The 23,218-nt window shown below is 46.7% G+C and overlaps 1 protein-coding gene across 1 annotated transcript in view; it reads left to right on the forward strand.

Moving 5' to 3' along the window:
* Positions 1-23,218, forward strand: part of HABP4 (hyaluronan binding protein 4) — a 346,012-nt gene that overhangs the window by 222,941 nt on the left and 99,853 nt on the right. Inside the window, exon 5 of the mRNA XM_029617782.1 lies at positions 13,557-13,640. Within this exon, the coding sequence (XP_029473642.1) occupies positions 13,557-13,640 (84 nt within the window). The remainder of the gene's footprint in view (positions 1-13,556; positions 13,641-23,218) is intronic.

Raw genomic sequence — 23,218 nt, forward strand, 5'->3', positions numbered from 1 at the left:
AGACAGTGTTTTTATAGATGGGATGAATTAGTCAAACTCTATACTCACCCACCTCCCTAGACAGTCAAGTACTTAGCTAGACTTAGCTCAAAAATCAACTGTAGGGGCTCATGAGGCAACAAATTCCTGCACATACTCAGTGAAGCAAAAGATCTACTAGCTTATATGAGAGAAGTCTATTTAATGTCTCTGGATGATGTCACCCACATGTTATGGCTAATTCATCCTGCTATCTATGGAAAACATTGTTTATGATCAAACTTGCTTAGTATACTCATATTTTTTATTTTCCGATGTTTTGATTTGCTAAACTTTTTATACTTTATACATGTTTTTCCCACCTCTTCCCTCTCTCCCCTCCACGTCCTAATTCTCTCTGGCTTCTTTACCCATTCCTATCCCCACCCTCATCATTTCTTTTCGCCTTGCAGGCAACAGCTGGGATCTCTCTCCCTGTGTAGGGACCTAGCAGGGAACTCCTCCTGGGTTGAGGATGGTAGGTCATGCTAAGTTGTGGATCACTGCAGTGGCTATTCTCATGTCCAGTACTGTACAGAATAAGCAGCTTCCCACTGGGCCCATGACAGCAGCTCTTCTCCTTCGCCCACAGAAAGATGCATGGCAGTCATACAGTGATGTCACTGTTCTGGCAGTTCTCTTCCTCCTGAGTTTTCAGTTCCTCCATGGCACTGAGACTCAACCACATAGTCATTTTTTCTTACCTGTTTAGTTGTACCCCCTTTCAAGGTTGTTCAAGTCCCCCTGTTTGCTCACATCTGCTGTACATGCTAAGAAGAGCTTTTGAAAGCTCTGCAAGCTATGATGTTAAGCTTTGACTGGGGTTCTGTCTAACATCACCTTACCTTGTAAGTCTTTATATCTTGCTGGCCTTGGAGAACACCTGCTGCAGGTAAGTAACATGCTTTCTGAGGGTGTAATGTGTGCTGTATGATTGCTAGAATTTTGTATGCATCTACCTTGTATATGCATTCTAAATAGGTGTCTGCAAGCAAATTAATAAATGAAGTATATGTTGATTTAATTCATTTTCTCAAGTTTGATTTATTGAATCCTTTAAAACAAGGATCCATGAACTTTCATAGCGCTATACTCTCTTCTATAGTGTTAATTGTATTTTAACATGTTTGTATAGACTTGTATTTCTGTCTTCAAGTGATGTGACTACCTGGAAAGGGTAATCAAAATTTGCAATAGGATGTAAATTAAAACCCTATCCTCAGTAAAATTTTAAAATGTGGTAAGACCTATTTCCTTGCAGTTATGGATCCTATGTCTACTAGGTGTTGCTGTTGAGCAGTGGCAGCCTGCTCCCTACAGGGCCTGTGAACACTGCCTGTGCAGTATCTCTATCCCTGGCTGACCTGGGAATTGAACTCAAGTTCTTTTCATGGCAATGTGCAGCACTGACATGGCACGGAGCCATTCCACAAGATTAATGTGTGTCAGGATTTTTTGTTTGTTTTGAGAGAAATTATTTTAAATAATAATGAACAGGCCATTCACTGTACGTACCAGGATCAGTCCAGACTGCTGGGTTATGCTTCCTCTCCAGCAGATGGAGTCGGAGAGAAAACTGAAAGCACCCCCTAGATATACTGGTGTGCCACCTGCGATCCCTCAGTATAATCTCTGACTCCAGCAGATTGAGAGGCATAACCTGCGGTCCTGGCCTGGTCAGTTTGTCGGTACTGGGAAAAAACAAAACCCCATAATAATAGTACTTTGGGGACAAGATCAATTAGTCTCTTCCCTTCTCTTGTTGTGTTGTTCTTTTTCAGACTGTCTTTTCTCTCACTATCTTTTGCAGTGCAGGAGCTTAGAGCGAGGCAGGCACAGAGGGCACTGCCCTCTTAAGTTCCCCGGTATAGCGGGTCCCTGAGGCTGGGGGAGAGTTCACCGGTGGGCCGGTCACCCTCCCCCCATTTTCCAGGGCTCCAGCCCTGAAGGGGGTTTAAGAAGGAGAGCAAGTTTAAAAAAAAAAAAAAAAAAGAGTCCTTGCTCTGGAGCCACTTGGTGACAGTCGGTGAGCCTGCCAGTGCCTCTAAGGACTCCGGAGGGGGGTGGCTGTGTCACCCGGCGCGATTTTCTGGTGAGGTTTACTTACCTTCTTTTTGGCGCGCTTTCTCTGTCAGCTCCTCTGCCGCCGCGATGCAGCGCTCTTCGGCCTGTGGGAGGGCGGAGGTGCGACTCTCCCGGGAGGGTCTCTGCTCCCGATGTCTTCCCGGGGGCGAGGGACCCTCCCGGGGGCCGAGTGCTGCCCGCAGCGATTCTTCTCTTTCCCCGGCGTCGCGGCAGCGCACAGCTCCGAGCAGCCGTTCTCCGGCCCCTCCTCCTTCGGGGAGGAGAGCGGCGGCCATCTTGGCCACGCGGCAGGCGGACCTGTCTGCTTCGGAAGAAGAAAACTCCCCTCCTCCTTCTCTCCCCGACCTGAGACCGCGCCCATGGTGCGATTTGGAGGACATTCGATCCCTCCTTCCCCCAGGCTCCCAGAAAAACGATTTAAAAAGGTCGGTGCTGTTTTCTTCTGAGTTTGTGCTTCTAATGCACAAAGCTTTTTTACAGGCAGAGTCTGGTTGGGAGGCAGAAGGTCCCTCTCCCCCGAAGGTCCCTCTCCCCCGAAGGTCCCCAAGACTTCCTTGAATCAGGAGACCCCGCCGGGGCTGGGATCCACAGGGACACATGTCACCCGCCCGCGGGGGGGGGGGGGGGGCCGGGAGTTCGGGGGACTCGGGAGCCGCTCCGGATCCTCCGGGGGCACCGGATTTTCAGGCAGCGGACGATCAGGGGTCCGTAGAGGGGGACGACCCCCAGGTGCTACGTTTATTTGGGAAGGATGAGTTAAGTTTCCTCATCCTACATGTCCTGCAAGAGCTGGAGCTGACAGCTCCACCTCCCAATGCGGACACATCCACGAGGGATATTGCTATGGCAGGCCTTCGGGCCCCCCCTCAGACTTTCCCTTTACATCCCAAGGTTTTGCAGATTGTTTCAAGGGAATGGGAACTGCCGGAGGCTTCGCTGCGGGTAAACAGGGCCATGGAAAAATTATATCCTTTGCCCGCGGAATCTTTGGATCTTTTTAAGACGCCCGCGGTGGATTCAGCTGTCACGGCCGTGGTCAAGCATACGACTATCCCGGTTATGGGGGGAATAGCCTTGAAGGATCTCCAAGACCGCAAGCTTGGAGGTCTTATTGAAACGCATTTTTTTTTTTTTGTATTAAAAGCGTTTATTAGCATAACAATAAGCAACAACAAGTAGCATACAAATTGAAAACAATTGAAACATACGTCAAGCTAAATGAAACACATACAATTTGTACAGCTCTATTCCCCATCCCCCCCTGATGCCAAATATGCTAAGAACTTTCAAAAATCTACAAAGTTTGTCCAGTGCATAGCTAAAGTATAGTGAATAAAGAGCTGGAAATGCATCACAATAGATTACAAATACAGGTAAGCCTGGTTGCGGTAGTGATCTACTAAACTGTATAGCATCAAGGCTAACCTAAATGGGAATATATTAGTGAATGTCATCAGGTCGGCACCCATCGGGAGTGTCAAACAACACCGCCACTCTGAGACCAGTCCATAAATGGTATCCATACTTTTCGGTGGATCGATAAACGACGATGGCGTGTGGCTGTTAGTTGTTCCAAAACTTCCACCTGGTGAAGGCGTCGAACAATTGTTTTCATCAGTGGAATATTTGAACTCTTCCAGTAACTTGCCAGAGCAATCCTAGCAACGATAAAAATCTGTTGACATAATCGCTGACCATGCGGGGATAGACTCCCTATTGGATCACCTAAAAGGGCGTGCATCGGGCCCACGTGTACGGTGCATCCAAACATCCGAGTAATCCAAGCTTGTATCATCAACCAATATGGTGTTATAATTGGACAATTCCACCATACATGAAAGTAAGTACCGGTATGGCCGCAATTCCGCCAGCAATTGCTGGACACATTGGGGTACATTTTATGCAGACGGGTGGGCACATAATGCCAGCGATATATCATTTTTACACAGTGTTCCTGATGGTGGGCTGATATGGAGCACCTACGCACCTGTGAGAAAATAGCCTCCCACTCCTCCAAGCTCCAATTAATATTCAGCTCACTTTCCCAAGCCAGGGAGCATTCAAGCTTAGTATTCTGGGGCCCCCGCAATAGCATATAAATCTTGGAAACCGCCTTCTTGACATCTCGAGCATTAATACAATAGGACTCAAACAGCGTTTTAGTAGCTAAGTGACTGGAGGGAAGTAATTCTGCTTTTATGAAATGAGCCAATTGCAAATATTCCAAGATAGGGAACTCCATGGTGGGATATTTTGCCGCTAAGGTAGAAAAGGTATGTAGACGGCCCTCAAACAGTAGAGCCCCCAGGGTATTTAAGCGCAGGTTCTTCCAAAGTAGAAACGCTTGCTTAGGCATTCCGATAGCGAACCCAGTATGATAAAATAAGGCTGAAAGTGAGTGATAGTCTGTGTTTCCCACCAGCTTCTGTTTCCAGCGTAGCCAAATTTTTAGTGTAAGTGCCAACGGAGGAGGCATGACCGAAATGGAGGGCCAAGTGTTCCGGGGCTGCCAGAAAAGTGCAGTAAGTGGGACATTACCAATAAGATGGCTTTCGATGGACTGCCAGGGTGTGGGATTTGAAGCTGAAGCGTGAAGATGCAGAATTATCCTCAATTGGGCCGCCGCGTAATACCACTCTAAATTGGGGACGCCCAAACCCCCACCATCTCTAGATCGATATAAAACAGATCTGGCTACCCGAGGGGGTCTTTTTCTCCAGATGAAGTCAAAGATTGTCCGTTGAAGTTTCTTCAGTATACCAGATGTGAGGTAAACAGGAAGCGTGATGAAAAGGTAAAGGAATCTGGGCAAAACATTCATCTTGATGATGGCAATACGTCCCAGCCATGAATGCGGATCCCTGTACCAACGAAGGAGATCCCTCTCAACAGCTTTAAACAGTGGTGCATAATTAAGGTTATATAGCTTATCCACATCCGCTCCGAGGTAGACTCCCAAATATTTTAGCGGTTTAGATGTCCAACGGAATGGAAACCGGTGCTGGAGCTCCTGTACGTCGAGGTTAGGCACATTAATATTGAGGATTTCGGATTTGTCCAGATTAACCTTGAAGCCGGAAACGGAGCTGAACTTCTGGATGGCTGTCAATACCGCCGGTAGCGTTGTTTTGGGCTGCGTAAGAGTAAAAAGGATATCATCCGCAAAGAGAGTCAACTTATACTGGTGGTGTCCAAGTGTCACTCCAGATACACTATCAGTATTTCGTATAATCGTAGCGAATGGCTCTAAAAAAAGAGCAAAAAGCAAGGGAGACAAAGGGCATCCTTGTCGGGTGCCTCGCTCTATGTGAAAACTGGGACCGTAACCTCCATTAACCTTTACTCGTGCTGACGGCTGGTTATATAACTGTCTAAGCCATTGAAGAAAATAGTTGCCAAACCCCATTTTTGACAAGGTATGAAACAAGAAAGGCCAGTGCACCATGTCGAACGCTTTTTCAGCATCGACTGCAAGGAGCACGCATGGGATGTTTTCCTTACGGACCCACCAAAGGAGATTTACAGCCCGACGTACATTGTCAGACGCCGATCTGCCGGGTATGAACCCTGCCTGGTCTGGGTGTACCAAGTCGGGAAGGAGACAATTGAGACGTTCTGCTAAGATACGAGCCAGCAACTTAAGGTCCAGATTGATCAACGAGATCGGCCGGTAGGATCCGCAGAGAGTAGGGTCCTTGCCTGGTTTCGCTATAACCGATATGCCGGCCGTGTTAGAATGCGAACTTATGACCTCACTGTCACGGAGGGCGTTAAAGGCCGTCGCCAAGGAGGAAGCCAAGATGGTGGTGTAAGTTTTGTAGTATTTACTGGTCAGTCCATCCAAGCCTGGGGCCTTGCCAGCCTTCAGAGCTTTGATCGCCTGTTGAATTTCAATAAGAGTAATAGGTTTATCCAGCCGGTCTCGCTGCTCCCCTGTCAGAGTGGGTATAGGCGTATTACTCAAATAGTCATCAATAGATTCCGAGGAGATGTCTACTCGAGCCTTATAGAGGGCTGCGTAAAAACTTGTGAAACATTGGTGAATATCCTGAGAGTTCGTAACTAAAGTGCCCATATAAGATTTAATCTTGGCTATGCTATTACGGAGCAATTCGCCCTTAAGCCGCCGGGCTAACAGGCGTCCAGCCTTGTTGCCTCCTTCAAAATATATTTGTTTGGTGATATTCAATGCATGAGATATTTTCGCATTGTCTAAGGCTTGTAAGTCATTACGCACCTTGGTTAGTCTTTTGTAAACAGCATCTGCTGGAGTTAACATGTGCTGTTCTGATAGGGATTTTATCTCTTGGAGGAGTTGCTGCCTTTGTTTCTCCGTATTGCGTTTACAGTAAACCGCCCGAGATATCAGCTCTCCTCGAACAAAGGCTTTAGAACAATCCCAGACCGCCATAGAAGAGGTCTCCGTATGATCTTGGTTGCGAAAGTAGTCTCGGAGGAGGTCTTCCAACTTTTTTACATAGGAATCATCATCCAAGAGGCTCTCGTTTAAGCGCCAGTATTGCGTCCCTCGGGCAGTATCTTTTAGATCGACATCCAGCCACACAGGGGCATGATCACTCCATGTTATGGGCTCTATCTCCACCCGCTTGATATCATTTTGTAATCTTTTATCCACAAAAAGATAGTCAATACGTGTATATGTTGCATGGGCCGTAGAGTAGAAGGTGTATTGTCTAGAGGTCGGAAAGCGCTGTCTCCATATATCCACAATATTCCATTTATCCAGTAAGTGCAGGAGCTCACGCCGGGCCGCCCCTGCAGACGAAGACCCCATACGCGAATTATCCAGGTGAGGCTTTAATGTTAGGTTGAAGTCGCCGCCCATTACCAGCTGATGATCTGAACGAAGCAATAGGCATTCCTCTACATGCCGTAGGAATTGTAACTGAGCGGTGTTGGGAGCGTAGACATTAGCAATGGTAAGTACTAGTGGACCTACTCTGAGGGTCACCAGTAAAATGCGTCCTCCCGGGTCTTCATAGCGATGCAGCACCTCATGCACCACCGACGTAGAGATTAGTGTAGCCACTCCCGTGTATTTGGAACCTTGTGTACAAGAAGCATAAATCTGCGTGGGGTAGTTCTTATGTCTCATAAGTTTCACATGGTGTCGCCGAAGGTGGGTCTCTTGTAGAAGAACTATGTCTGCGCGTAGGGCATCTAGGTCTTGGAACAGTAATTGGCGTTTCCGATGAGTGTGCAGACCCTTGACATTCAAAGTTAAAAGTTTAATCATTGTACCATAAGATATTCCCTACATTAAGAAAAGAGTGAGCAATTCCCAGTAGCATAGCATAGCACGTCACACTAAATAGAAGGCATTCACAGTTTAGAAAAAGCATATTTCGACATTGAAACCCAAAAATCCCCGCTACGGGTGTAATATCTGCCCAACCATCTTGGCAGCATCCCCTTCCCGCGGGGGCTCCAGCGCACATGGAGACCAACATGAAGCTAGCTCCCTCTCTCATCTGGTCACCCCCACCCCACCGTCCCTCATAGCTAAAATGGAAATCTGAACAATATGAAAACAGCGTTAATATTTAACAGTCATTACTAATGCTATTGTTTAACACGAACCGGCATAGCAATAGTGTATAGCACAACACAATGTCACCAACAAGCGAAGCACTGCAAATCTCATGAACCTCCCATATGGGACCCCTGCAAGTAGAAAGTCATAGAGGTCATCTCCTCAGGTATACCATAAGTTCACCCTTGTTCATCCAGGGTATGGCCTTGTTCCACAGGCTGGCGGCGAAGTCGCCTACGGCCGTTAGTTACCCTCTGCCAGCGCTGTTGAGTATCCTTCTCCGGCTGCAGAATGCCTGAGGCAGGTATGGTAAAGGTGACCGGAAGTCCCGCAGTCTTGAATGCCTCCGCCGCTTCACGCAGGGTTTTAATGCGGTAGGTGACCCCTTGCACAGCAAAAGAGAGCCCAAACGGGAAAGTCCACCGGTATCGCACCTGGGCTCCCCGCAATACTTTCGTAGCTTCACGTAGGTCGAATCGCTTTTTTAAGGTCATGGGAGCCAAGTCCTGATAAATAGCTATATCAGCTCCCTCCCATTGCCATGTAGGCTGAGATCGCGACGCTTCATAAATCTGCGTTTTTTGCGCGAAGCTGCTCAGGCAAACAACAATGTCTCGGGTTCGGTTGTCAGCCCGCGGGCCCAAGGCTCGATGCGCGCGTTCGAGGGCAATTACCGGATGGGGCTCGGCAACAGCCTTCTCCGACGTGGCAGTGCGTTTGGTAAGAAAAAAGGAGCAGATTTTACTTGCGGTTTCCACAGCATCGGTAAAAGCCTCTGTTTCCGGGACCCCTCGTATTCTAATATTGTTTCGTCTTGTGCGATTTTCGAGATCCTCCAATTTCTCTAAGATTGCCTGGTTCTCGTTCTGGAGTTGTGTGCACTGCGTGACGCATGACGCCATCTTAGAAGCCTGTCCATCCGTCCGAGTCTCGAGCTCATCTATCCTGGTGCCCATCGCCACCATATCATCCTTCAGCTCCGTCATGGTAGCCATAAGGTCCGCTTTATGCTGCTTGAGATCATTGCGAAGCTCGATGAACCAGCCACGTATTTCGTCTCGGCTTGGGATATCTGCAAGTTGAATCGCGGGGCCCAACGGGGCCGACTCTTCCCCGCCGCTCGCAGTACCAAGATGGCCGCCGGTCTGTACCTCGTCTTCAGAAGGTGGGTCCGGCACTTGCTTTTGGAATCCATACTGTTTAAGATCCGCGGTTTTTCGTTTGGTAGCCATTTAAATCGGATCTCGACTCCTTCAGACGTATAAATCAAGTGTTTTCGTGTTGTCGTAGCGCTCCGGGACAGGGTATTAGTAGGGCAGTGAAGAGAGCTCCGCTTTCACACGTCCATCTCCTACGCGCGCTCTACAGCGCCCCCTTGAAACGCATTTTTGACGTGGCGGCCTTGGGTGTCCGGGCAGCCGCGTGCAGCAGCCTCGTCCAGAGGGCCAACCTGCGCTGGGTCCAACAGCTCCTGACCACGCAGGAGCTTCCTCCGGCTGAGGCGGAGCAGGCAAATTGTGTTGAAGCTGCGGTCGCTTACACAGCGGATGCTTTATATGATTTGCTGCGCACCTCAGCGTGAATTATGTCCTCGGCAGTTTCAGCAAGGAGGTTGTTGTGGCTCCGTCGTTGGTTGGCAGACACCACCTCCAAGGCCAGGTTAGGTTCCTTTCCCTTTAAGGGCAAGTTGCTATTTGGCGAGGAATTAGATCAGTTCATTAAGGACCTGGGAGATAACAAAGTGTACAAATTGCCCGAGGATAAGCCCCGTCAGTCTCGGTCCTTCGGGAATGCCAGGGCTCGTTTCCGGGGTCAACGGCGTTTCCGTACGGGTAGAGGTGGTTCCTTTCCCCAGAAGCAGCAGGCCACAAGGTCCCAGTCCTGGTCTTCTTCCTTTCGTGGTAGGCAGCCTCCGCGGGGAGGGGCCTCGCAAGGATTCGCTACTGGCAAGCCCGCTCAATGAAGGCGCGCAGACCCATTCCTCCGTTCCTTTTATCGGAGGTCGGCTGTCCCGGTTCTGGGAGGAGTGGGTCAAAATAACTTCGGATCAATGGGTACTCTACGTGGATCGGCACGGTTACGAGTTGGATTTTGCACGTTCCCTCCGGGATCTTTTTATGATATCGCCGTGCGGTCCTCCGGAGAAACAGCAGGCTATAGTTCAAACTGTCAACCACTTGCAAGCCATGGGAGCGGTGGTCCCGGTCCCACCTGACGAGGTCAAGACAGGTCGGTATTCCATATACTTCCTGGTTCCCAAGAAGGAGGGCACCTTCAGGCCGATCTTGGATCTAAAAGGCGTGAACAAGGCGTTACGCGTGCCTCATTTTTGGATGGAGACGCTACGGTCTGTTATTGCGGCCGTCCACAAGGGAGAGTTTTTGGCTTCTTTGGACCTGACCGAGGCGTATCTTCACATCGGTATCCGAGAGCGTCATCAAAAATACTTGAGGTTCATGGTGTTGGGGTGTCATTACCAATTTTGTGCCCTTCCATTCAGGCTGGTGACCGCTCCTCGGGTATTCACCAAGGTTCTCGTAGTGGTTGCGGCTTCCCTCCGTCGTCAAGGAGTTCTTGTACATCCCTATCTCGACGATTGGCTCATCCGGGCGAAGTCGCAGGAGTCTTGCAAACGGGCGGTTTCCTTGGTGGTGCGTCAACTCCAGTTGTTGGATTGGGTAGTCAACTTCGCGAAGAGCCGACCCAACAGTTGGAGTTTTTGGGCGCTCTGTTCAATACCCTAGAGGGCAAGGTCTTTCTCCCACATCAACGCGTGCTCAATCTCATGGCACAGGTGCGGCGCCTGATGGACCTTCCCATTCCTATGGCTTGGGATTATTTACAGATCATTGGTTATATGGTGTCTACTATGGAGATGGTGCCGTGGGCTTTTGCGCATATGCGGCCGTTACAAACAGCACTTCTTTCTCGTTGGGATCCCAGGTCCGAGGATTACGGCCTGGAGCTGCCCTTGATGGACCCGGCCCGCTCCAGTCTCTCCTGGTGGCTATCTCCCGGTCATCTCCTGCAGGGAGTGGACCTGGAGCCTCTGTCTTGGATAGTGGTGACGACGGATGCCAGCCTTTCCGGCTGGGGGGCGGTCTGCCAGTCCCGAGCAGTCCAGGGCACCTGGTCAGCGCTCCAGTCAACTTGGTCCATCAATCGCTTGGAGACCAGAGCGGTACGTCTAGCCTTGCGCCGCCTCCTTCCGATCGTGCGCGGCCGAGCGGTCCGGATTCTGTCGGACAATGCGACTGCAGTGGCGTACATAAATCGGCAAGGTGGCACAAAGAGTCGGGCGGTGGCGACAGAGGCGGCGTTGTTGATGAGCTGGGCGGAGCGACACTTGTCGCGGATCGCAGCCACCCACATAGCCGGCGTGGACAACGTGCAGGCAGATTACCTCAGTCGACAGCATCTAGATCCAGGAGAATGGGAGCTGTCGGCGGAGGCGATGCATCTCATCACCCAGCGTTGGGGGACTCCACGCTTGGATCTGATGGCGACTCGGCTAAATGCGAAAGCGGCGCGTTTCTTCAGCCGACGACGGGAACACGGCTCGGAAGGCGCGGACGCGTTGGTGCTTCCGTGGCCCCGTCGAATCCTTCTTTACGTGTTTCCTCCGTGGCCCCTTGTGGGAAAGGTGTTACGGCGCATAGAGGATCACCAAGGTATGGTGATTCTTGTAGCTCCGGAATGGCCGCGCCGTCCGTGGTTTGCGAATCTCGTCAACCTGGCGGTCAACGGTCCACTACGTCTGAGTCAAATCTTCTCCGTCAGGGTCCGGTGTTTTTCGATCTGGCAGATCACTTTTGTCTGGCGGCCTGGCTTATGAGCGGAAGCAGTTGAGGAAGAGAGGTTATTCGGACGCTGTTGTTTCGACTCTTCTTGGGGCGCGCAGGTCTTCCACTACGCTTACTTATGCTAGGGTTTGGAAGATTTTCCAAGTATGGTGCGCTGCGCTAAGTATTGCATCCCGTCATTTGTCCGTGGGTCACATCCTTTCATTTCTGCAAGATGGCCTGAAGAAGGGGTTGGCGTACAATTCGCTTCGAGTTCAGGTTGCGGCGTTGGGCTGCTTAAGAGGCAAGGTCGAGGGGTTTTCTCTTGCAAGTCACCCTGATGTTGCGCATTTTTTGCGAGGTGTTCGGAATTTGCGACCTCCGGTGTGGGTTCCTTGTCCTTCCTGGAACTTGAACTTGGTACTCCGTGGCCTGTGTGCGGCACCTTTTGAGCCTATCAAGACTGCTTCATTAAAGGATCTTACTCTCAAGACGGTTTTCCTAGTGGCCATCTCTTCGGCCCGTCGTGTTTCGGAGCTACAGGCTCTTTCTTGCAGAGAACCGTTCTTGCGTATTTCCGCGTCGGGAGTCTCCTTACGGGACCGTACCTTCCTTCTTGCCTAAGGTGGTTTCATCGTTTCATGTTAACCAGATGGTTGAGTTGCCTTCTTTTTTGGAAGAGGAGCTGCGGTCTTCTCAAGGTAAAGACTTGAGGCGTTTGGATGTCCGTCAGGTCCTTTTGCGCTACTTGGAGGCTACCAACGACTTTAGAAGGTCGGATCACCTTTTTGTATTATGGAATGGGCCCAAGAAGGGGCTTCAGGCGTCCAAGACTACAATCGCACGCTGGTTGAAGGGCGCTATTGCGTCCACGTATATTGGTTGCGGTAAACCTGTTCCGGATGGGCTTAAGGCTCATTCTTTGCGTTCTCAAGCGACTTCGTGGGCTGAAAATCAATTGGTCTCTTGTCAAGAGATATGCAGGGTGGCCACTTGGAAATCATGGCATACGTTTTCCAGGCATTATCGGCTGGATGTCCGTGGTCCGTCCGCACAGTCCTTTGGGAGCAGCGTGATTCGAGCGGGACTCTCAGGGTCCTACCCCAGTTAAGGCGGCTCAGGTACATCCCAGCAGTCTGGACTGATCCTGGTACGTACAGGGAAAGGAAAATTAGTTTCTTACCTGATAATTTTCATTCCTGTAGTACCAAGGATCAGTCCAGACGCCTGCCCACAGTTCTGAGAGTCCGCTCGTCTTCTAATATTCTTCATTTGCAGATTATGTTCGCTATGTTTGGAACAGTTTTAATGGTAAGTTTGTCGTTCTCTAGTGTTGTCCTGTACACTCTTTTGTGTTGTACTGGTTATACCTGGTTTTCTATGGCTTCCAGGAGGTTTCTGTTTGATCTAGTCTTTGAGTAAATAAATAAATAATTACAAGGGAGTAAAACATTTTTGAGGGCATTGTCGGAAGTGGTTAATTCATTACTTCTGCTTTGATATCACATATACTGAGGGATCGCAGGTGGCACACCAGTATATCTAGAGGGTGCTTTCAGTATTCTCTCTGACTCCATCTGCTGGAGAGGAGGCATAACCCAGCAGTCTGGACTGATCCTTGGTACTACAGGAACGAAAATTATCAGGTAAGAAACTAATTTTCCTATTCAAATTTAAAAGCCTTGGATTTTGTGATGTCGCATTATGGGAGCAAAGATGGGTGGAGGAGCGTGAACATAACTGTAATTATTTCTAGTGCAGTGGTTTGATACAGAAAGGCTATCTTGGAGAACAGAGGATTAGAAACTGGCTGCTGAAACAGCAAATGGGCTGCAAACTTGAGGCTACAATGTCATTTTCTTTAAACTTTATTTACAGTACAAGCAAGGGTAATCTATTCTCTCTCAGATACCAGGTATACCACCTGACATGGAGCTAAGCATGCAGTATATAGTCAAAAGCAATAGAAAAATGAGAATTGCTAGGGGGAAAAACATCATTATTTTTCTGTGCAAGATACTTTAGTGGACCTTACTTTTTAAGGGTATGTCTGGGTTGTTTTTTTTTATTAAGTGAAGCTAAACAAACATTTTGACAGACGTTTGCTTATTCTGCAGTGGTATGGAGCAGACCACACCAATGGAAGAGACTGCAGAAATGGAGGAGCACCAGGAATTGCCTGATGGAGAATCTGAGACCAAGTATATCTTATTTTTAAAGAGCTAATGCTGGCCAGAGTATTTTCTGTTTAGCATTTGGATTGATGGGAGGGGGAAGCAGAGAGGAAAAATTACAGCCAGTCTTTTAAATGGAAACGTTAGTTCTATGTCTACTGTTCTGTCAGGATGAAAGTGCCATTGTAGCAGCATTTCTTTTCCCACTTTTCCAGATATAGTTTAGATTTATTGAGACAGACAGGTGCACTCTTGCTGAGAGAATTGTTCATAATAAATTAAAATGAAATGGAAATGAGGCTTAGTTCACACAATACAGAAAATAGAAGATTCAGCAGGACTTAATTTCTGCAGAGGATAATTACATTATATAGTAGTGTTTGCATCATAGGAGGGCTTGTCTTCTCTTAATAGTAATAGAAAAGGAGTAGTTGCCTGTTCCTCACCATCTCGGCTTCCTTTTACCATCTTTTCTTTAGGTCTTCCACTAATGAGAATTTGAGGGGCAAGGTGATCTTGCTGATATATTTTGTTTTGTAGGTTGTTTCTCATTTCAGTTTTTATATGTTATCCAAATACAAAAATATTTAATTAGAGCACTAATATAAATAAAGAATATCAAATTCAAAATTACATTTCATTAGTGAATCGCATTGAATTGAGAAATTTTTTTCCAACTATAACAGAAAAAAAGATTATGTGAAGTACATTCATTCTCTCTTAAAAATTGTGGTGCTGTGTATTTGGGGTTTGAGTGAGGTATATAGTGATCTTAGGTTCCTCTAAAAAAAAAAAAAAAAAAAAAAAGATGCAATATTGTTTAATGATGCTTATAATAATAAGATGGTAGATTATAACAGATGAGGATCAATTGGCCTGCTCTGTTTACATCTTCATTTTTGTAGTTAAGGATCTATCCCAGATATCTTAGAACCTGGCCTTTAAGATTTAAAAACAAAAATGAGATGTGCATGGATTCTTAGTGTAATTCAACTTTACAGAGTACAGATGTCTCAGCAACACAATTGCAGAGAGGATGCAGAACTATCTGCTCTGACTGCTGTAAATCTGAACTTCTAGAGTTAAAGATGAAAAAAAAGACATTAGTACAGTTTACAAAAGCATTGCATAGATTTAAGTACAACAATCATTTGTATTAGCTACCTGGCATACTGAAGGTATAACAGCATGAACTGATTGATGTGATGTACCAGTAGTTAAAAAAAAAAAAAAAAAAATCATATGAAGAGTAAAAGAAAACTGAGCCTTGTTTTTTATTCTTTATTCACCTTAGTAAATGTCAGCAGATAAAGATCCAAGTGGTCCATCTAGTCTGTCCAGCAAGAACTTTGTTTTTAAGGGTACTAACTGGCGCTCCATGCAGGTTTACCCCCATGTCTTTCGTTAAGGATAGTAACTAATTCATGGTTTCTCCTCTTTCTTATATTGGTGAATTTTTAAAACTGAAGTTCATGCATGTAGTTCAACCTTGCCTAACCATGCTGTAGGCCATGGGGTAGTCAGATTGGAACCAGCAAGCTACAACTTTGTAGATCCTATCTTGGTTGATGCTGGCAGGTTTGTGGTGACTGGGTACTCATTTGACTCAAACAAGAATCAGGCTGTTATCTGTAGCTGGCCCAAAACTCTGGAACTCCATACCTGAAGAACTAAGAGCAACATTGGATAGAAAATTTCAAGCGTGACCTGGCTCTTTAAAAATGCCTACATCTTAGCTTTCACATCACCTATTTGATAAATAAGATGCTCTGGAAAATATCCCTTTGGAATTGTTTATATGTTGTTAATAATCCTTTATTATATATGTGCGTTTACCTTGTATGTTGTTGTTATCTATGAATATTTTTATGTAAACCGTTATGATCTTGTGAACTTCACAAGGAGTGACTGTATACAAAACATTTAAATAAATAAGATGAAAGCAAGGAGCAGATTAGAGAAACACTGTAGTCCATTGGGATAGTTAAGTTGCTACCAGCAGGTTGTAACATCCCAGAAACTGATTCAGTGCTAGTAGTTGATAGGGTCGGGTACCATGAGGCAAGGCCACAGGAACTTGGAAGGCTGAATATTCAAGTTAACATCCTCGATTTTGGAGGCTGTTTAGATTATTACAAATTTTGGTAGTAAGACATGGGGGGTGATTGGGTTTGGATCAAGTATGAGAACTTATGCTCATTTATCCAGGATAGTAGACAACCAATGTGGAACACACAAACTGACTTTGGAAAAGAACTAATATTCTACAGGTGTTTAAACTTCTGTGACTGGCAACTGGGATATATTCTTAGCAGCATGGACTGGATCAATTGGTCTCTTTCTCCATGAACAGGCAGGATGAATTAGCCACATGTGGGTGATGTCATCTGATGGAGCCGGGAACAGACCATTTTACTAGCTAGAACTAGAAAGGCCTACATGGTCTTTCTGCTCATGCACTGCCAATAGCATGCAGTTGCACACTGCAAGGCCTCCTCAGTCCATGGAACAAGATGGGCTTGTGTTCCACAAGCCCATCTTCTCACTTTGTTGACAAGGCTTCCATGCACTTTTTTCTTTAATTTTTTTTTTATGCATTGTCTAAGAAAGGTCTGAGGTCCTCTTCAATTATATAAACATTTGTCCTTTAATTTTAGTTTAGCAGACCCCATTTTCTTTTGACTCAACCCACAAGGTTTAAATAATGTCTTGCATGACTATGAATGCCCTTAACTGCCATGCTGAATGTATGTGCTGTCTAGGACTTTAACATGGTGATCTAAATTATTTAATTTGTTCTGAAATGTCTCCTGGGCTATAAAACTTGGACTTTGACTTCAGATTACTTCTAGACCATTCTGAACCCATTACTGATTTTGAAATTTTGACACAACTAAAGAATGCTTCTTTAAACTTCAAGTCCTCAAAAATCTTAAACCTCTCCTGCATTTCAGCGACTTCCGGCTAGTAGTTCAGTCTATCATCCTCACTAAGTTAGATTACTGCAATTCTCTTCTTCTAGGCCTCCCTGCGATTACTATTAAACCTTTACAGATGGTCCAGAATGCTGCGGCTAGGTTACTCACTAACTCAAACAAAAGAGCCCACATCACACCTATACTACAAGGCCTCCACTGGCTTCCCATAAAATCCAGGATCACCTTCAAAACATTTATTGATGATTCACAAGGACATTCACGGCATCACCCATCTTAATCTAAGCTCTCAACTCCGCATACACACATCCGACAGACCAATCAGAAATGCTTATAAAGGAGCTCTATACGCACCACCGGTCAAATCCACTCTTAGAAAACGCGCCATTTCTACAGCCGGGCCCACCATTTGGAACTCACTACCTCCGGAGATCAGTCTAGAACCCTGTCTTCAAACATTTAAGAAACACCTCAAAACATGGCTCTTCAGAAAAGCGTTCCCGGAGTCTCAAGAACACTCAGACACGGGTCAAAGGACATAACTGGACTTCAGAGAGACACATTCTCGGCCCTGACCACATTAACATGTCCACCTGAGCATGAGTCAATGCCACTTAGCCCTTCCCTTCTCCTCCTCTTACCTCCCTCCATCCTTAGACACCTTATTTGTGAAACGCCTATTATCACTGCTTTGATGCTCCATATTTATATGCTCTATCTATATTTATATTTGCTTTCTGTTCTCATTCACATCCACCATTGGTTTGTTTTTGTTCTTAAAGACTTGTTCTATTTATAATGTTATTTGTTATCTGACAACTTGTTTTATTTTAACGTCACTGCCGCGATTGTTTCTACTTATAAGACTTGTTCTACTTATAATGTTATCTGTTATCTGACAATTTGTTTCAATGTAACGCCACTTGCGATTGTTCAGTTTCAATGGAAACCGACATGATTTGATATCTTCTTTCAAGAATGTCGGTATATAAAAATTCTAAATAAATAAATAAATAAACTGACATCAAAGGCTTTCGCTTCAACTCATTCATCGAATGAACCGTAGATATTGAAGGCTGTCTCCTCTTCATGCTCAGGTGTTAGGCTGATAAATATAACTTTAAGGACATCCATTCTTTGAATACTCCCTTGGGCAAAGCTTCAGAGTTTAGCATAAGAGCTATCTAGGCCAAGCAACTGCTTCTAGTGGTTCTGCTTGTGCAATGAGGTCTTGCATAATCATGAAGGTTTGTTGTCCTAAGAGGTCTAGACATGAGATGATCCCTTCAACAATGAGTCCATACCTCCAAAGTTATCAGCATTGACCTGTGTACACAATGTCTGTCTCTGTTCTTTGCACAGGAGGATGTGCTATCCTCAGCAATGGTTTGAGTCATCGTCTTGGGTAATATATGAAAAAGATATGAATAAAATGATACTGGATCTCCTGGCTTGATGTTTAGCTAAGTTCCTTAAAGTTTCAATGCCAACTGCTTAAATACCTTCCAACATAAAGGTTGAAACTGCACTGGAATCCTTTTTATATAGTGGAAGAGTAGCCTAATTGGTTAGAGCAGTGGGCTGAGATCCAGGGAAGTCAGGGTTTAAATTTCACTGATGCTCTTTGTGACCTTAGGTAAGACATTTCACCCTCTATTGCCTTAGCTACAAAGTTAGATTGTAAGCCCTCTAGGAATTGGGAGCATACCTTACTTTACCTGATTGTAACTTGTCTTGAGTTGTCAGTGGAAAAAGCATGAGCTGAATATAAATAAAAATGTAATTAAATCAACCACATTCTTGCATGTTGAAAGGTTGTCATCAATCCACCTCCACACCACTGACTATGCAACACAGAAGTCCATGAAAGAGAGGCATCTTCTCAAGTTCCTAACAAGGTGGCTTCTAGGAGCACACTCTAGAGGCAGATGTTACTAATGCCTCTGGTTTCATCTGTTTTGGAGTCAGATCACTCAGGGCATTGATTACTGAGCTATACTGTTAGATTTTGATATTGATAACTCTTCAGGTCTAGCTTCTGACCCATTGTCTCCCCTAAAAAGTAGCACTTGCACCTCCAGAAACTCTCTTCTTTTCAATCTTTGTTTGAACTGCAGACAGAAGGGGAATCTAGAGCTCCTATTCAAACTCTTACTATATCTTCATTTTTGCAAAAATAACACATTTAAATTCAAATACTAAGAGAGCTACAGTTGAAAATCTAGGAAACCCCACTTGTTGCTCCACCCCCTCCCCCCTACCCAGTAAATAAGCAGGCATAATACCAGGTTCAAACAGATCCTGGTTTTGAAAAGATTCAGCTGCCCCACCATTCAGTGGGGCAAGAGTACATTTCTCAGTTCCTCCAGACAATGATCCACAAACATTGGATCTCACTGGCAGGAAACTATTTCAAAACACCATTTTATTTGCTTGCCTATGTTCTTGCCAACATTTTATGATCAGTATACAGTTGTGCATAAATATTTCAGGCACCCCTGATAATATCAATGAATTTCTAAATCAAGCTAACACAACCTCCACGGGGTACAACGTTAAACACTAGCCACATGGAAATTTCACAAATACATATAACATTGCCAGTATAAAGAGGAAGACTACAAAAAAACATGGATGAGCAGTGCTCACCCAGTCTGATTTACTTCAGACATAAGTCTTAAAAATCTAAAATTTTGATTTTTATCTAGGGCAAATTTAAAAAAATGTTCATAGCCAGTGTTCTCACAGGACAAGCAGGATGGTTGTCCTCACAAATGGGTGACATTGAGGATGGAGCCCAACCCACGGAAAACTTCTGTCAAAGTTTCTGGAACTTTGACTGGCCCCTACTGGGCATGCCCAGCACGGCACCAACCCTGTTAGCCAGCAGGGGTCCCCCTTCAGTCTTCTTTTTTTCCGCGCAGCAGTAGCCATGCGGTTAAGGAGCTCTTACCACATTCCTGACAGGAATTTCTTCTTGAACTTCTTTGAAGTAAAATTCGCCCCACAGGGGGTCCCCCCCTCTATCTAAATTTAGCCTGCGGTACTTCGGTAAGTTTTTTTTTTTGCCGTTTTTTCGCCGATTACCGTCGAGTTCGGCCCCTCGCGGCCTGCTGGCCGTTGACCGTCCCGCGGCTAAATGTTTGGTCAATGGCCATGGCGTCGGGGTTCCGTCGGTGCCCAGATTGTACGCGCACCATGTCTATCACAGACCCTCACAGAGTCTGTGTATTATGTTTAGGGAGTGAGCATGATGTCCTGACTTGCACCAAATGTGCTCTTATGACACCAAAAGGTCGCAAAGCCAGAATGGAGAAGATGGGGAATCCTGTTCCATGCTTACACTCCGCCGTCCATCGCATCGACGTCCTCAGAACCAGCACGTCGAAGTCCTTCCATCATCGGCAACCTACCGGTGTGACAGTCTCTGCCATCGACGTCTCCACGACCATCAACTCCCGTTCCCTTCCCCCGAGGATCATGGGATCTGAGGGAAAAGCATAGTCATCGACATCGCAAGTCTCGGACCGTCGAGGAAATCGAAGTCATCGACCTCGGTACCGTCTGAGCCTCCACCGAAGAAAGTCTCGATCAGAGGGCGGCACCGTCCACTTCTGTTTCTGAGACACCAAGGCAACCCTCACCCCATTCATCGGGGTTTTGGGGAGCCGTGATTCCACCGGTGACGGTGGTCCCTCCGGCTCAGCCTCAGCCTCCCTCTTCCGCGGAGCCGGGTATTGTTACCCCAGGTCTCCGGGAAAGAACTGGACCGGCTGGTCCAGGAGGCCATCGACAAAGCGATGCAACGGTTCCAGACTCCTTCGGCACCGACTTCCGCCACCGAGAGTGGAACCAGTCACCGACCCGATTCCAGCAGCGCTGGCACCGCTGCTCACCCGGGTGGAAGCGCTCATGACCGCCCTTCCGTTGATACCTGGGTCACCAACAGCACCGGTGCGGCTCCCCGATGCCAGTTTCATCTGGTGGAGAAAACACCGTATCGAATTCCTCATTCGGGAAGTGGTTACATCGATGCCGTGTCGTCCCTCGGCAGAAAGCGTTCTCCCCCCGAGGACCTCTCTTTCACCCAATTTTGTGAAGGGATAATGTCGGAATTGGTCCCTTTTCCGCTTCAGTCCAGCACAAGATGACAGACACCAAATGATGGAGTTACTCCAATTTTTTGGATGCCCCAAAAGTCATCACTTCCATTCCAATTCATCAGGTTTTTTCTGGACTTTCTAAAAAGAATTGGGAAACTCCTGGATCGCTGCTCCAGTAAACAAAAAAGCTGACTCTACTTACCTGGTACAGTCAGCACCTGGCTTTCAAAAACCTCAGCTAGACCACCACTCTGTGGTGGTAGAGTCAGCTCAAAAGAAAGCTAAAAGAATGAAGCCATACTCATCCATACCTCCTACTAAGGAGAACAAGTTCCTAGATAGTATAGGCAGAAAAGTATACCAAGGGGCCATGCTCATTTCCAGGATAGCTTCTTATCAGCTGTATATGACCCAATACAACAGGGTCATTTTTAAGCAGATACAAGAATTTTCAGATACCTTACCAGAACAATTCCAACAACACCTTCAAACCCTCGTACTTAAAGGATTTGAAGCTGGAAAGCATGAGATAAGAACATCTTACGACATCTTCGATGCTTCACTAGACTGTCTGCTACAGCCATCTCAGCAAGACGCTGGGCTTGGCTTAAGTCTTCTGACCTTCGCCCGGAGGTTCAGGACAGGCTCTCCGACCTGCCCTGTTTAGGGGATAATTTGTTTGGTGAGCAAATTCACCAAATAGTTGCTGAATTAAAGGATCATCACGAGACCCTTAAACAGCTCTCATAGATTCCTTCTGACTTCCCTTCTAAACCATTTAAGAAGAAACCTAAAAAGTCATTCTTCCGTCCACGGAAGTATTATCCCCCACACACCAAGTCTAGGTCAACGAGGCCGTATCAAAGCCTCAGCCTCGCCAACCTCGAAAGCAAAAGCCCACAACAGCTCCGCAACCAGGCCCTGCGTCGGGGTTTTGACTTTCACTTAGAGAGCAGATGCCTAATCCCTCTACCAAACATACCAGTAGGAGGTCGGACTAAGCCACTTTACAGAAAAATGGCATCGCATCACCACAGATCAATGGGTGCTAGCGATAATTGCACAAGGTTACCATCTAAACTTCCTAACTCTTCCTTCGGACTCTCCACCTCTGCAAGTGTGGAGACTTACCGACCATTCTGTTCTTCTAGAGCAGGAAGTTTCCCTTCTCCTCCAGTCCAATGCTATAGAACCCGTTCCTCTCTCGCAACAAGGACTAGGGTTTTATTCCAGATACTTTCTGATCCCAAAAATGTCAAGAGGACTTCGACCAATCCTGGACCTATGGGCCCTCAACAAGTACCTTCACAGAGAAAAGTTCAAGATGGTAACCCTGGGCTTGCTTCTCCCTCTGCTGCAAAGAGAGGACTGGCTCTGCTCTCTAGACCTCAAAGATGCTTATACCCACATTGCGATAACTCAGTCTCATCGCAAATACCTCTGATTTCTAGTAGGCCAAAACCACTATCAATACAGAGTGCTCCCATTTGGCCTAGCATCCGCACCGCGAGTTTTCACCAAATGTCTCGTAGTGGTTGCAGCGTTCCTCAGGAAGGAAGGCGTCCATGTCTACCCCTACTTGGACGATTGGTTGATCAGGGCCACAACCCAGCAAATCGCTCGGTCTTCCCTGACCCTGACAATTCGAACTCTAATTTCCTAAGGATTTCTTGTCAACTACGAGAAATCCTACTTACTCCCATCTCGAACCTTATCCTTCATTGGAGCAGACTTGGACACCTTACAGGCAAAAGCCTTCCTTCTTCATCAACGTGTTCAAACCCTTGTGTCCCTAGCTTGCCAGTTGCAGTCTCAACCCACAGCAACGGCTCGCCAATTCCTCATTCTGCTGGGACACATGGCCTCAGTTTATGTGACTCCAATGGCCCGTCTGGCCATGAGAGTCATGCATTGGACTCTGAAATCACAATGGATCCAAGCCACTCAGCCTCTGTCAACCATTGTCCGCATCACCGATGCACTTCGTCTGTCTCTTGCCTGGTGGACAAATCAATCCAACTTCCTCCAAGGCTTGCCCTTTCATCCACCAGATCCTCAAATAATTCTCACCACCGATGCTTCCAATGTCAGCTGGGGAGGCCATGTAAACAGTTTACAAACCCAAGGATTCTGGTCTCTGGAGGAAGCCAAACACCAGATAAATTTCCAGGAGCTTCGAGCAATCTGATACACTCTCTGGGCTTTTCAAGATTGCCTATCAAATCACATAATCTTGATTCAGACGGACAACCAGGTGGCCATGTGGTACATCAACAAGCAGGGAGGCACAGGCTCCTTCCTTCTCTGTCAGGAAACTGCGCAGATTTGGGCAGAAGCCCTCTCCCGTTCCATGTACCTCAGGGCCACCTACTTGCCGGGCGTAGAAAATGTTTTGGCAGACCGGCTGAGCCGTGTCTTCCAACCACACGAGTGGTCACTCAATCCCTTGGTAGCGACCTCTCTTTTCCAGAAATGGGGTTATCCCCACATAGACCTCTTTGCGTCCCCTCAGAACCACAAAGTGGCCAATTACTGCTCCCTCATTCGGACTCAGCACTCTCGGCCC

The sequence above is a fragment of the Rhinatrema bivittatum genome, chromosome 1 (assembly GCF_901001135.1).
Source record: "Rhinatrema bivittatum chromosome 1, aRhiBiv1.1, whole genome shotgun sequence".
Lineage (NCBI taxonomy): Eukaryota > Metazoa > Chordata > Amphibia > Gymnophiona > Rhinatrematidae > Rhinatrema > Rhinatrema bivittatum.